The sequence below is a fragment of the Furipterus horrens genome, unplaced genomic scaffold (genome assembly GCF_987537825.1).
Source record: "Furipterus horrens unplaced genomic scaffold, mFurHor1.1.pri manual_scaffold_9, whole genome shotgun sequence".
Lineage (NCBI taxonomy): Eukaryota > Metazoa > Chordata > Mammalia > Chiroptera > Furipteridae > Furipterus > Furipterus horrens.
This window is the reverse complement of record NW_028327179.1, coordinates 6,873,962-6,889,972: the sequence shown is the minus strand read 5'-3', so window position 1 is coordinate 6,889,972 and position 16,011 is coordinate 6,873,962. Positions and strand designations below refer to the sequence as shown.

At 46.0% G+C, this 16,011-nt stretch overlaps 1 protein-coding gene across 1 annotated transcript in view; it reads right to left on the bottom strand.

The window, feature by feature from the left end:
* TBX20 (T-box transcription factor 20) overlaps window positions 1–14,054 on the bottom strand; it is a 40,160-nt gene extending 26,106 nt beyond the window's left edge. The window contains exons 1-5 of the mRNA XM_090287028.1: window positions 13,438–14,054; window positions 10,011–10,266; window positions 8,803–8,967; window positions 5,217–5,325; window positions 1,505–1,663 (exon numbers count right to left, since the gene is read on the bottom strand). Of these exons, the coding sequence (XP_090143154.1) occupies window positions 1,505–1,663; window positions 5,217–5,325; window positions 8,803–8,967; window positions 10,011–10,266; window positions 13,438–13,564 (816 nt within the window). The 5' untranslated portion in view covers window positions 13,565–14,054. The remainder of the gene's footprint in view (window positions 1–1,504; window positions 1,664–5,216; window positions 5,326–8,802; window positions 8,968–10,010; window positions 10,267–13,437) is intronic.
* Between the last annotated feature and the right edge of the window lie 1,957 nt (window positions 14,055–16,011).

Genomic DNA, 16,011 nt, shown 5'->3' with positions numbered 1-16,011 from the left:
ATCTTTAAGATAATTAGTGTGACAGCATTGGTGCATTCATTGATCTCATTAAAAATATGGCCCTGACATTTTTAAATGCACATGGTGACAGATCCCCTTTGGAGGTTCCAGAGGCTATCCAACAATAACCACACGCTTATTATGGAGTGCCCTACGGTTTCCAAAGCCATGCTTACCCACAACATCTCATGGGGTGCTCACAGGCCTTCCCTAAGCCGGCCTGGGCAGTCTTAGTGCCCACTCACAGGCACGGAGCCCAGTAGCCAACGTGAAAACTGCTCACAGCCCTACGGGAATGGCAGGTGCTCACCCGCCTCAGACACACGTCCGCTCCAGCCGCTGGCCCACATCCCTGCTTCCATACTTGAGGAGGGCTACCTGGGCTTTTCAGCTTCATCTGTTGCTTCTCCTGAGAGACTCAGCCCCCTTTCTCCTCTGACAGACCATCCCACCCTGGACCTGACAGCACCTAACGGTTACTCACTCAGACCCCAAACCATAACACCAAGACAGGAAGAGCGCCACAGTCCCGGCTACCTGTAACTAATCAAATGAAAGCCAGATACAAAGGCCTATAGAGGGCGCGCGCAACTGATTTGTCAAGTAAACCAGCAATGTGAGTCTGCTGGACTGAAGCATATCAAAAGAAATCCTACTTCTGGTCCTTCCTGGCTGCGGAGGAGCTACTTATCCTCTCTTAGCTCCAGCTTCCTCACTTTAGAATGTTACAATTATCCCCAGTCTTCAAGGCTATAATGACCAGGAAAGAAGAAAATACACGGGGAAGTATCGAACAGCATCCAGTCCTTACTAAGACTTGGATAAACATTTCTAGAATTGAGCTAAGCCTTGTGGATAAAAAAAAAAAAAAAAAAAAAAAAAAAAAAGCTTACATTTTAAATGTGATGTACAACAGAGAATAGAAAATATATAGTCTGTTATTATCAATTAATTGAACACACACTGCTTACATGTTACGGTTTATCTAAGGAGACATTTAAAATCATTCTACTAGAATTATCATACCCTCACTTACAGCCGAAGAAGCCTCAGAAGAATGGCCAAAGTATCAGTACTTTGGGTAGTTGCCTAGAATATATATGCTAATTTAGCAGAAAAACTCAAGTTCTAAACTGCACGGAGCAATCAGCGCATGGATGATTATGTACTTCATGAAGCTCTATCAGGAAGAGAAAAAGGGAGCAGGTAATTTCTCGAGAAGAAAACCTGAGAAGTCTCAGAGAGGCGGGTCTGAGTTAGAGAGCGGGTGGCGAACAGCCTGCCCAGCAGGACGAAGGCTCTAGACAAGACGGTGTAATACAGACCTCCATAACCTTGAACACGGTCACTCAACCCTTGCGGCGGTCCTGGGGCTGATACTCAACAGCTCTCTCCAAAGTGAACTTCTATTTTAAGTACTGGGACAGTTGTCCTCGCCGAGAAAATGAAAGAACCCCCTAAATCCTTTCCTTACTGAGGGCATACATTGTGGCGGCGCCCTTACCAGCTGATTCTGATAGGCAGTGACTGCCGTGAAAACGGTCTCGGGGAAGACGAACGTGCGGAACTCTTCAGACTTCAGATTGAGCAACGAGGCCGTGTGGTCTTTCTTCTTAATGATGTGCACCCGCGGCTGGTACTTGTGCATTGAGTTCAGAATGATCTACAACAAAGCAATGGGGAATACTGAAGGTGAGGTATTGATATTGCTGAACAGGGCAAATCGCAATCCGGCAGAGAGAGAACCATGAAGTCTGCTGTTTCAGAATCAGTTTCAGGAGTAGGATCTACCCTGTTTCCATTCTTAAAGCAAATCCCTGCCACAAGATACTGCAGAGTCATCCTGTAAATCACATTTTACCAAAACAACTGCAGATGTGGGAAAAAGTCATCTGGGGAATAAGTTTATTTTTAAATCAAGTCTTTAAAACATTTTTTTGTTTTGTTAGTCTGGTAAAACCAAAGGATGTATGTCTACCTTTTCTAAAGTAAGAAATTATATATGCTAGGAGGACAGAGTTTTGTTATTGGGGGGCGAGGGAGGGAATTAAACAATTTAGGAAGGTGGTGTGGTATTAAACAGACCTGGGTTAGAATACTGAGTCTGCCGTGTTCTAGCTCTTTAATCTCGGGGTGAGTGATCGCACCCCTCCACCCTCATCTTCTCAAACACCAAACCAGTATTAATCTCCCATGGTGTGGTGGGGATTAGAGGACGTAACCCTTACAAATCACAGAGCAACCAGGAAGCACTCAATGAACACGGACCGTGTTATTATTATTGTTGTGGTTGCTGATTCCTGACCACTGCTTATGAACTACACATGAAGGACGGTGATGGCCATCTTCCATTCCAGAGCTAGAAAAAGTTGCCCCGTCCTTGGAAATCACGGCCTACCCTGGTTAGCAAGGCAGTATTTTTTCATGTAGCTTTTAAATAAAAAATATCACTTTGCTACTATGGAATCTGAGCAACAAAATTCACTTTCGGATACAAACTGTTTTCTATATCTCTCCCCACCTCTAGTCGTGCCCCGCCACCCAGACAGCTCCCTAAATCTCCAAAATCTGATGTGTCTTTCCTAGCATAACAGGCCTCACCTTGTACAGCATTTACCCCAAGGGCCTAGCAGAGAGCCTGGCTCTCAAGGGAGGCAATGTATGAATACTGTGGCAGGGCCAAGTTCAAATGCACACAGCACTGCTGCAGCTAATAGCCCCCTTGCTTTCTTAGCTAACGTGGGTACGGCGGATGAGCATTCCTGCTGGTCGACTTTAGCGGAGCCAAATACTAGTCCCTGTGGGGTAACGGACACAGAATCGACCTCTCTCTGTGCTGAGATGTAAGCCAACTTCACGTTACAGGGCATTAACTGGTATGGAATTTTGTACATGCCACTTTTTTATGATCCTGAACCTGAGTAGGAATAACTAAACACATGAGAGCTTTAAACAAATCAAAATAAACTTTAAGAAGAAAAAGTCATCTCTTTGCATAATGCACATATTCTCAGAAGGTCAGAATATCTGTGTACAGTCATAAAACTGGAATAAACTTGAAGTGACAAAATATGATATAAGAAAATACCTGAGCATTCATTACACGCTCTATTAAGAAGATAGAATTTTTAAACCACACACACACACACACACACACACACACACACACACACACACACACACACACACACACATACACACACACTGGAAAAAGCCTAACCTTTAAATAAGGTCCTGGCTCCCCTACTTACACCACCCCAAGGTCAATTCCCTTTGGGAAAGGATACCAGACAGACTCCGACCCCAGACGGAGCCTCAGACTCCTGAGCTCCTCAACTCTCTGCTCAAGCCCTCACGGCGGTAAGGAACACTAATAAAAATGTGGACTCTGTTTCATCTTACTTCCAAAAAAAACCCTGGAAGTAATAATTTTCCCTGTTATAAAACTAAAAATGCATCAGTAAGAAGGACTTCTTCAGGACTAATTCAGAGAATGTGGCTAAACAACACAGGACCTAAAAATCTCTCCTTATAGTTTCCAGAACACACTGTGTCTGGTGACAAAGGGTTACATTAAATAATAAAATTTTAAAGCCGAAGTGGATAATAACAACAACCTAAAACTAAACAATCTGTCAAAGTCTAATCTCATTATCAGACTAGAATCCAGAGGCTCCTGAAACACGTAGAGCTGAGTGCGATGCTCCCCCATGAAACCGAAGCGAAAAGGAAAACATGTCACATTCTGGACAGCTGATCTCAGAGTGAACTTTCAAGTCTTCCTGGAAAGACCCGCTTCTTCAAAAAGCTTTACATGTGGAAAATACTAGAACCATTAAAATTTTTACTTCTCCCTGCAAAGATTTCAGTAGAGCCCAGGAAATTTTCATATGGATGACATTGAGAATGATCATGGCCTACAGAAAGCGTCTCTCAGATACTTCACAAATTTTAACCTGAAAAAGAAATGTCAATGGAAAAATCTTTGAAAAAAAAAGAAAAAGAAAACGACAATTATGCCAACATCCTCAGGCCAATTATCTTTTCCAAACCATGCCTAGAACTCTCAATTTATTATCTACTCATAGCCATCTTTTCTGAAAAATGGTTTGAAGTTCTTCCAAATTGCATAGATCCAACAGAAACTAAAACTGAAAGTAACAAGAGCTTAAATAAAGAGGATAAGAGAGAATATAATTATATCAGAATGTATAAGCCAAAAAAAGTGACTATGAATATTACCAATGTGCTTTGTGTCAGTTAAGGTAAAAAGAAAAAAAAAAATTCGTATTCTCATCAAAAAGAAGCATGCAAGTCTGTCTAAAGTTTAGCAGAAGTTTTATGTAAATATTTAAGAGCACAGATTGTTCCTTGAAAAGCAATCTTATCAAATGTGTAAAGCCCTCAGGCAGTGGCTATTTGTTCTGTTAACTATTGATAAGAGCTCAGAATCCCATTTCTCCTTTTCTACATTTTGATGAGCTCAGAATCATCCAATTGTTTTGTTTTTCATTGTAAGACTCCTCTGTGTTTTACTATGCATGAGACTCTACAAAGGGGATATATAATGAGTAAAAAGCACTTCCCCAAACTTATTTAGACATAGTTTCAAATGGCTGGCTTGAACCTGAAACCAAACTAATTGCTTTTGGCCTTGCCAACATCCATTTGCCCACAGGAGACCTCATTTGTCACGATCAAGATGGTGTAACCAGGTTAACTTGTGACTCCGCTCGTGGTGCGGTTCAGATGCTCGAAATAGGTGGACAGGTTTCAAACTTATTGGGACATAAAACCCTTTTGCTCTTTTGCATCTCACGTGAATGTGTTCCATAGGACACTCTTAACGCTACCCCCAGGCTGGGGGTGGATCTCGGCCCAGTTCCTTTTATGCTGTGTTATCTGATATACCATGAACAGAATTCAGATGTTTAACCCAAGATGGGGCTGCAGTGGCCTCCACAATGCATGTCCTCTTTGTGTAATTGGCATAGGTACAAAGCCGTTGCTGAAGTCTTAGGAAATCCATGGTGCTGAAGGCCCCCGGCCCTCTGCCATAGTGATGGCCTCTTGATAACGTGAATACAGGAAGGTTCTCATGGAATGAGAACCAGAGGGTGGGAGGGGCAGAGGGAGAGGAGCGAGAGCCTCAGAGGAAGGAAGTGTGGGAGACCTCTCCATTCCATCCCACGTGCAGTCCAAGGTACTGTACTTACGTGGCCGTGCTGATCCAGTTCGTTGTTGGTGAGTTTCACCTTTTCAAAGGACACCATCTGTTTGAGGAGTTGCTCACCAGTAAAAGGAGAGTCTGGGTGTACATACAGCCTAAGAAAATGATGAGATTTTATTGAGGCATTTAAAAAAAAAACTGTTCTCTGTGGGTTATAAAATATTCTGATTCTAAAGGAACACAAAATCCCCATATAAGTGGTGAATTTTATTTACTCCATATAATTTCAAATTTAATAATAGAGCAATACCAAAATAACTCTAAAACCTCTAAATGTTTGTGTATCAAGGATCTAAAAGGGGTGATATTACATTTTCTAAAAGGGGTAATACTTAATAAATTTTCTATTATCTGTTGAGCAAGCAATTTTTAAAAATGGGTGTTTTGTGTTTTTTTTTCAACAGGCTACTGGGCCACTTCTATAAAATATAAAATCTTATTCGTATAGGTATTTTCAGAAGAAAGATTAGGTTATACTAATTGCATAAAAGGTTCCTAGGATGAGTATTGCTAAAAAGCAATGAAGAAATAAAGAATTTAAAAGAGGAAACAATTCTAGGAAATCCATTCATTTTACATTGAAGGTGACTGAGTCTGACATTTATGTCCTTAATAAATACAAGACAGGTAACTTTAATACAGTGAACTGGGAACTTTTAATAATCCACACATCATAATCGGTTGCTCCAACATTCCTTTCCTCATCATCTTGTTAAATGATGAGACTGAAAACAAGCTGAGCAAGCTTCAATTATTCAATGTATTTATTTGTAAGCAACCTAAGTGACAAAATGTATCGATCAAGCATGTGTCATCTATTGATCAGCTGCTACATGCAAAACAATATTTTCCAGGTAAACGCAGGTCATTTGTCCTGCTGGTGAGTATCCAACTAAGTACAGCTCTTTGTAATTCCCAATCCTCATATCCACTTGACATAAGCTTTTCGGAAGTTGGGGGAAATCATAGAACCAATGAGAGGGCAAGGAAATGCGCTTGATTCAATAGGTTACAGGTTATTTACATCTCAATTTTGTATAGGATCCTTATAACTATAATTAAACATAACTATTACAGTTGGGGCAAAGGTAAGGAAAAAAGTCACAGAACCTTTCCTTGCAATGTTCATGTGAAGAACCAGAAGTCCATGCTGTGGTTTGTCACACAGAGGGCAAAGAAGAGAAGAATTGGGAGCATGTGCTCCAACAAAGCCCACCAGAAGCAAAGCAAAGGCTGACAACAATAGTCTTACTAGATCCATATAAGAACCAGAAAGGCTTTAGGTGTCTGCCTGCCTATTTGCTTCATTATTATTATTTTTTTTTTTCAGGAGGAAAGCACTATTTCTTTGATGACTCAACTATAATGGCTTTTCAAGTGCCACCCCTCCAAGGCTATAGCTTTATAGGTGTAGTTGTTTTACTGGTCAGCACCACGTCCTACCCTCCCTGCCAAAAAAAAAAAAAAAAAAAGGTTCAAGAATACTTAACGTCCCAGAAGCTGCTGAAATGTTCTCTCTTTAAGTATCAATTCATCAGATGCAATCACATCAATAAAGATTAACTTACTTAAATATCAATTACTTTAAAGAAAAGGAAATGCCCTACGTGAAAACAGAGCATTATTTTAGATCATGTATAATGTCTTACCTATTATTATGGTCAAATGATTTTCTCAAAGCATTTATTTCTTATGATTAGGAACAACTGACTGATGAAGTTCAGTCTGAAATAAAATGTGCCCAAGAACTCAAACCACAAGGGATTCGCACCATCAGTACAAATATGACCGCCCTCCCAAGTCCCCCACCTTTTCCTTTACAGAGCTAGAAGATATATAGCACTATTTCTTTCTTTTTAATAATAATAAAGAATAGGTGCCTAAATTGTCTAGAACATTTCTATCCTATAACACACTAAACATTTTAATCTAATATCAGCATAAGTAAGCTGAACTAAGATGAATGAAAAAGCATACAGGCAGCCCCTCCTCTCTCACAGTCCCTGGGACTTAAAATTCCAGCAATAGCTTACACATGCTTCAGTTGAGATAGTGCATTGGTACGTGCTTTCTTTCTGCAACCAGAAGAGATTAGTAACATAAACAAAGCATGTCATATTTCCAAAGGCCTGCTGGTCTGCACCAGTTCCCCATACCTTCAGATAGGGAGAAAACATATGCTAAGTAAGATTGATTAACTTCTTAGAGGAAAGACTTTAAAGGGAGAGAAAAAAAAAAAAAAGAGGGTTTGTTTTTAAAAATGGCCAGGAATCTGCTAAAAGCTTGAGGGTAATATGAAGCAGCTATTTAGTAGTAAATAGTAGAAAACACTAGTTCTATTGATTTTAATATCTATTGGAAACTGGTGAGTCTTGCTCAATCAAAAAGTGAGCGACAACTTTTTGTCTTAGTCGTTTAATATGTTTTTAATATACTGAGTTGGAAGGGTTGGGAAGATGTCCGTGCTGGTCTCTTGTGGGGATGGAAACCCACTTTTTCTCCGGTGTATCTAGCATGCTGGGAGCCCAATAATGTGATAAACTACTAAATAAGCTGCATATTGCATCTGAACTGTACATGTACACTCTCCGTGTTGATTCTGTGTCTGGACTAAGACTCCAGACTACACACTTACCAACAACCAGCTGTAATTTCAAAGTTCCTAAAACTACGTTTAACCAATTTTTAGCTCCGAGATGGACTTTCAATCAATTACGAAAATTTGTCATAAAACAACTTAAAAGCTGTGAGACTTGGTGTTAGAACCCTAAATGAAAAAAGTCAGCTAATATTCTTTGTATTAAAGTATGCAGTTAGATTCCCGTAACTATAGCTGTAAGTGTTCACTTAAACAAATGCACGCTCTTCCCCTCCCTGACCTACCCCCACCAGTGCTCTGTATTATGCAACAATAATAAAGGTTACGTGTGTGATTTTAAAACAGGGTTCTACTGGAAAAATATTATTACCAATGAATAGCACAAAAATAAAGATCTATGATCCCTAGTATACTAATTGAGTAATGTTGCATGAAAAAAAAAGTTAAGTTCATGTTTAATTACATTCATCCATTTAAACTTTAAACTTAAAATCTCTGAGCCCTTTCTTGCAAGAAAAACCACATTTTACCAAAATGATATTTATTATGTGCAGCTATAACCACACTGTTAAATATTTACTATAAGCAAGCCCTGTACTAAAATGCACTTAAAAAAAAGGGTTTTAAGGCAACCACTTCATCAGTAGGTTTATTTAGTCTGGTGTTAAAAAGACAACTAGAAATGATGGATGCCATGTGAAATACGGGTTCTGATTTCTAACCGATATTCTAAGTGCAATTTAAGGAAAACTTTTAAATACATGGAGAGGACAGATAAAATTAAAGACAATGAATGCCCTGGCTAGGCACAAGCCCTGCCTTTCTCAGAGACCAGCCCATATTTTGTACAGTCAGTCCCCAAGTGTCTGGCTTGGAATCCCACCAGAGCTCGGGGCTTTAAAAACAGACTCGCTGAAAATTCCTCCCAGCAGGGTTCACAGGCCCGGTCAGGCGCAAACCTGGAGTCACAAACCTGGCGGGCAGCGGCGGGTCCGCCTTCCCAGCCACCAGCCAGGAGGACCGGTGGTAGGCGTAGCGGTACCTCTTGTTGTCCACAGGGACGATGTCCATCAGGACTATGTACTTGGCCTCAGGATCCACGCCCGAAAAGGACACCCGGATGGTAGGAAACATCCTCCTGACACAGGGAGACAAGCGTCATCAGCCTGGGCTCACACAGCCTGCGGAGCTGCCGGAATCAGAGGGGGGCGAAGGGCTGGCGTCCCCTCCCTGCGAAGCCCTTTCTGTTTCATCTAAAGCCACGGAGATGGGAATTCGGAGACCGACGGGCTAGATCATAATAAGGGCCATCTTTACAGGAGTCCTCGTGGCTGGGGGCAAATTATGGTTTTGTTCTGGTTAGAATACCCTGAGGTCTGTGATCCCGGAAAACCCTGTGCCGTTATTAGCAAGCCCATTAGCCCCCCACCATGCAGGGTCCCCGGAGCCGACCCAGCCCTGCAACATTCTGGGGCTGCCGGGAGCACACTCGCTCCAGCCACCAAAAAGCGAAAAGCGGGAGGGGTGGTGGGGTGGAGGGCTCTGGGACTGGGTTCGGGGAACTCTGAAAGAATTTCCCAGAGTCCTGAGAGCTGCAGCGACCAGGCCCGCAGAGCCACCGACCTCCAGAGCCTTCTCCCCAGGCCCGGGGAGCGCGGCGCCTGTCCAGCTGCGGTGCCAGGGGGCTGCAGAGCAAGAGCCCCCTCCTACCTAGAGTGCGGTAGGTCCCTAGGAATTTCATTCTGCCACCCAGGTGTTACTTTTGGTTTTAATGGGAGCTGGAGGCTTCTGCAGACTGAGGCCCCTGGAAAGGAAGCTACCTGCTTCTCTCGCAGCATTCAGCCTCCGCCCCGCGCATCGGGCTCGAGCCCCTCCTACCCTCCAGGTGCCGAGTCTGCACCCCCAAATCCTCCCGGGCTGCAGGGGCAGAGATCCCTGGCCCCTGTGCTTTTCCCATCAAGACCAAGGTGAGTTTTCCCACAGCCAGATCTTGAGAAATCAAAAGACTGGAAATCTCTCCCAGCAGCCGTTTCCAAAGCAAATGGGTGGAAAGAAGCCCTCCTTGGGCGAAGCTTCCTCTGGGTCTCAGAACCCGCGGGGATTAACCCAGTCCCCGGAAATGCCCCAGCCACCCAGGGCGCAAAGCCATCATCCGCTCCTCACCAGCCCAGACCCCGCTACCTGCCAGACTTGGTGATGATCATCTCCGTGCCCAGCTCGTGGAACTTGTCCCAGAGCTCCTTGGTCTCCAGGCTGCAGGCGATCTTGGCCATTTCCTCGCTGGGGATGATGGGGGTGGTGGGGATCAGCGGCTCCGTACACAGCGAGGAGGCCGGTGGGCTGCTGCCGCCTCCGCTGCCTCCGAACTCCCCGTGAGCATCCAGGCTGGTCAGCTCGCCCAGGGGCTGGGCGCAGGGTGACTTCTCCACAAATTGTTCTGCAAGAGAGCGAACAGTGACAGCCAGCGCTGTCAAGCGAAGATACAGGAAGGGGAACAGGTACCTGGTTCGACCTTGGAAAAGTTAAGCCCAGAAACTCCAGGAAGGCAGCCGAGAACTCATCATTTTATAAATCAAGCGTGTGATCCCCACAGCACGACATGTCCACTGCTTGCTTACTGAACCAAATGAGTGCGTTCTAGAGCCATGGTTTGTTAGCACTGTTTCTGAAACCCACGCTGGGGAATCAACTTGTGAGGACTGAAAAGGTGGTGATCGTGGTGGACAAAAGCAAGTATTCATTCCTGTGTCTGTCCCGCCCGAGTTCTAGACTCCCCGGCTTATGGCACCCGGTGCCAGTCCAGCCTCTGTGACAGCTGAGGGAGTGGAGGGATGAGCCCCTTCCTCACATGGAGAGGAGCCATCCTTCCCTCTTGGAGCCCCCTCGCCATAGAAAAAAATGAACCGTGGGCGAGAAAAGAGGGGTGGTTAAAAAAATTAAGTCACTTCCCTTCTGTGCCTGGCTCCGCGTCCTAGGCTGTAAGCGGTTTCATTAGGGCATTTGTACAATGTACTTCCCAGCTTGAGAGCTTATGAAAGACTAGCATTTAGTGTGTTATATCATAGGAGTGTGCACTCTGGGCCATTTCGAGACCAAAAAGGTCCTAGGAGTGAGGGAAACAATCAGAAAACCAGGCTAGCAGGCGTGTTAAAGCAGGAAGGCGGCTCTGCCATCCACCAGAAGGCTGGAATACCACTGCCTATGAGCCAAACATTTCCCTCCACGGTTGATAAGGCCTTGGGACTACATCAGTCACTTTGATGGAATACAGGGGGACTTTTGTAATTATCCCAATTATCTTGCATCCCTTAAAAAAGAAACTACTTGAATCTGCAATGTGAAACTGACCTCCAAACAACTCTATTCTAAGTGCCCTCAAGGAATTAAAGCAAGCTCTAAATGTATATATATCATATAAAATGTTTTGTTGTCTGTGTTTCTCCTTGACTTAGGGCAGTAAATAGAGAATTGTTACCTTTTCTGCTTTCACAATAACAATCCAATTCCTGGAAATGTTTTAAATTAAGAACTGTTAAATTAACTATCTTATCCTTATATTTTCAAATTCAAAGCAAGAGACCCGCGCCAAGACAAAATCTTATCTTCTACTAATATTGTCACAAGCACCTTCACATAATGTCTTAACAAGGAATTAACAATAGCCTTAGTAACAGTCTTATTTTCTGACCTTTGAAAAATGCAAACTTCCTAAGCCCCAAACTAACGGAAGAAGAAAATGATACAGGAATGCCCTAACAAAATGTTAGGTGGCAATTATATCTCAAAAAAAAATTTTAAAGACACACTCTAGTGGTCTGAGAGTGTTTTTCTAAATAGACTTAATGTGTTTAAGTGGACAATCAGGAGACACCCTATATTTGCTTTGACATCTCAGCCGGGTTTCATACCACATTCTCTCTTAACAGAACCTTTAGTTGTTTCTCTTGCCAGAGTCCTTCGCTTATGGTCACCAATTGTGCTGTTGGACTGACCCCTAACAGGGACAGGAACGCCTTGTGGGTTCTTGCAGAGAGACGCTTACTTACAGACTGTACATGTGGTGAGGAAGAGGGCCGGTGGTTCTGTGAGCTGGGAATAGGTCTCTAGTTCAGAATTTGGGTACGTGTTCTTTCTCAGGTAAAGACAAACAAAGAAGCAACGTTGAAATGACAGTGAGCTGAAGCTGGCTTGTTTCCCAGTCTGCTGTCTGAACTTCTGTCCGGAATTATTCCTGCTAGCTACGGAACTGACATGTGGACCTCTATGAAGAATCTGGGAGCCCCCCAAACAGGACTGGATGATGTAGGGCAGTCCCCCAAACATAACTTCGAAATAGGTGGTTAGTTTTTTTTTTTTTTTCTGGACAGTTGAGATTTGATTGGTTGTTTCCATTTTTTTGGTTGGTTTAGATTTAGATGGGAGGGAGGGTGGGAAAAGCCAGGGAAAGGGAGTGGAAATCTTGGAGGGGAGACTTTTTGACATGTTTCCTAGAGACCTTCCAGTTTCTCTTTCCTTGGTTCTGAGTTGCTACAGGGATTTTAATTCTCTCCGCTCTCTCTGCCCAGGTCCCTTATTCTTCATCTCTAGGGCTTCATCTCATATTATTATTGTTGTTTTGTTTGTGAGAGGTTAAGTTGTTGGGAAGGACAGGGAGAAGGAAGGAAAAATCGGGGAGAGTTCGAAAGAAATATTACCCTGTTTGCTATTTGGTGTTTTTCACTGTTTAAGGGCTACCAGCTGATCAGGATATGAAATAATTATTTCCTGGGGCCCCAAGAGGTGATGAAGAGAACACTTCTTTCTCAGCTGTAAAGGGAGATTGAAACAAATTTCCGGCACTTTCTTTCCCACATAATTCACTTGTGCTAAGGGGAACATAATCCCTTTCCTCCCTTTACTCAGAGTCTAGAGTCTTCTATAAATGGTAAAGGTTGTTAAATAAACAGTATAGCTAAAAGTTGAGGAATTTGGAAAATGGTTACTGGCTAATGTTTTTGCCACCCTCTGCTGAAAATGACAGCAGTTATACAATGATGTCTTATTGATAAGTCCAGAGCTTCTGTGAAGGAAATGGTTCATGTGGGGAGAAGTGGCTTTATTCTACAGCACTTGACAGTGGTTTTAAGGAACTGGCCCAATTTAGTCTGTTGGATTGGGGGGGGCAAATTAAACTAGTTTCTTGTTACACCACTTAGAGTCTTGGTTTCAACTGCACACGCAGGTGTTATACGCATGGTAAATACTGTTGAGTCTTAGGAGAGGTTTTATTATTATTTATCCTTGAAAGTTCTTATCCCAACAAAGTTACACACCCACACCCCTTGGGATTCTAGACAAGTATAGAGAGAGCCTATCGCATATACGGGATGAGAAACCGGTTGTATATAATAGCAGACTGTGAAGCCCCCCCCCCAAAACCGTGGACCTTAAAGGAAATAATCTCCTACCCCCGACGTAAGGCCCTTGGCCTTAAGGCCAGAAGCTGCCACGCGCGAGCTGGGAAAAGCGGCCACTCTTCATGAGCCTGCCGCTTCTCGGGGAGAGAGGGCACGGGGATGCGCAGCACCCCGCCTCTGCCCACCTCGGACAGTGAGGCCGCCCGACTTACCCAGGGGTTTGATGGTGTTCTCCGTGGCATCCTTCTCCTTGGAGCCGCCGCTGGACATGAGCGCGGCGATGGAGAAGGCGTTGGCCCGCGAGGAGAGCTGGGGCTTGGGCGAGGCGGTAAACTCCATGGCCCCCAGTACGCGGTCCTGGCCGGGCACCGGGCCTGCCGAAGTGCCGTCCAGCTTCCGCAAGCGAGAAAAAGACCGAAACACAGCGCAGAGCTTCCGAGTGTAATCACAGCGCAGCCGGGGAGTCCAGGTGATTCAACCCCAAGCTCCCAAGAGCTCCACACTGGCCTCTCCACTCCCCCACGGCAAAGCCCAGGAGCCGAAGAGACTTCGAACTAGCCGGAGAGGACCGGAGATCGACTGAGGGCTCAACCGGGCGCGCAAGCACCGCGGCGCACCGCAGGACCACAGGCTGCGCCGCTGGAAGCTGGTGACGAGCATCAGCTGCGCAAAGCCCAGGGGTCCAGCAGCACCCCCTCCGCGTCCTTTTGCCCTTTCCCCCGCTGCGGACAGCCGGGGTGGCCCAAGCTTCAGGGAGGTGGGGACCGGTGGAGCGCCACTGCGAGGGCGCGGACGGACAGCGGGGAGATGGATCGCAGCCCAGCGAGGGACAGAGGACACTGCGCCCGGGCGCTCGCAGCCCTGCGCCTTAATTTGCTGGCGGCGCAGATCCCCGCGGCCAGCAGCCAGTCAGCGCGGTCCCACGTCACCGCTTCCTGATTCCGCCGCCGGGGGCGGGGCCTTTGGGCTGGGCGGGAGGGCGCGCCCCCTGCGCAGCACCCTCTTGGCCTCTCGCCGCAGCAGGCTGCAAACCTGGCACCCACTGGGGGAAAGGGGTTCCACCGCCAGGCTGGCGTGGCCGCCGCAGACGCCTCCCTCCTGGTCTTGCAGTCCCGAGGCGGGAGGGAGGTGCGCGCTGTCGGGGGGGGGCATTTCTGTCGCGATCTAAAATCCGGGATCCCGGGAGTGGCGCGGTGCCTGAACCTGGACGCGAGGAAGACTTCAAGGAGGTCTTGCTTCGTCCAGTATTTTTCTTACCGGTTCTCAAAGTTCCAAAGGAAAGCTGGGAAGCACTAAGTAGAGAGGAAAGCGGTGCGGTGGAGCCGGTGCCCACGGGCCAGATCCCATTTTCGGGGTAGCCCCCAGGGCTGGGTCCCCGTACTGGTTGGGCTCCAATGTCTTCCTGCATGACAGTGGCGCTGAGAGGCGCAGGCACGGTTTCCGCTGCACACCGGGGTTCCCGTTCCTGAGAGGGACCCGAAGGCAGGCAAGGGGCGGGCTCGGTGCGGGGCTGGGGAGGGGCGGGGTCGCGGCACGCTGCGGGGACACTGGCTGCGCAGGGGGAGCGTGCGAGCCTTTCGGCGCCCCGGGCTCAGCGGACTCGGAACCTTCTGCCTTCGCAGACTCTGGTGGCTGCGACCGGGACTTCCCACGGCCTGGTGGGGGTCGTCCTGCTGGCCTTGTTCGGCTTGAATAACTCACATTCTCCGAATTCGCAGGGTAATCCGCTTCAGTCTGAGCGGTGTAAACTCAGGCTGACACACACACTCAGCTGCACATGTAAATATTTGCGCTCCTTCTCAGCCAGTCGGTCTGGCGATTAAGAGCCTCTTGGTGGGTCTTAAAGTGGGCGGGGGGGGGGGGTGAAGAAGAAGAAAACAGCCCGTATTTCCCACCAGCCTTTTACTTTCTTCAGTGTATCTTCCCTCCCTGGGTCCTGAACTAAACTCATGCGGAAAAGCTAACAGTCAAAAGTGGAGAATATTTATTAAGTAAAACGATGTCATCTGGGAGAGTCGTGATTTAAGCCTGTCTTGTCACCGCCGATCAATAGTTTTTAACAAGGGGCTGCATGGGGGTGACTAAGAAACGTTTTCTTTGATCCGTCTGGATGTGCCAAGTGTGGATGTGTAAAGGTCGGCGAAATTCATAAAACCATAGACTTTCGTCCTGGAAGGGGTCGATGCTGTCGTCCAGGCCAAACTCTACTTTGAGAGAGAAAACCCTGGTCTGGCGCGGCGCAGGGCGAGCGTTCCCTGCAGTCCACTCAGCAGGCCTAAGGCAGACCCGAGCGCGGGGCCCCACTCCCCAGGCCGCTGTCCTGATGCCCGCGGACCCCGCAGCTACTCTGCACTGTTCCTGCGAGATCGATAGCAGAGTTAACGCGGGCTGAGAGCAGAAGGCTTTCCCATTGAACCGCAGTGAGACTAGGGGATCAGTTTCCACTCTTGAGTTTTTGGTCCTTTGCTGTTTTTAGACAACCCAGAGCCCTGAGTTCTTAAAATCTCCCACCTCCAACCCCTACTTCCTGCTAACCCCATCTCAATACAACAGCGACATTTCTTTCTTCGAATGTAAAGCGCGCACTGGTTCCTTTACTGTCTCAAATGCTTAGAGTTTGGCCAGGAAGGAAGATTTATGTCAAGAATTTTGGTGTGTTTGGGGTTTTTTGTGGGGGGGTGGGTGGGAATGATGTCAACTGGGTGTTGAAGATATTGTCTGCTGGTTTTAGTTTTCAAAAACTTATTGTGGGATTATACTTCATGTTTAAAAAGACTTGGCATTGC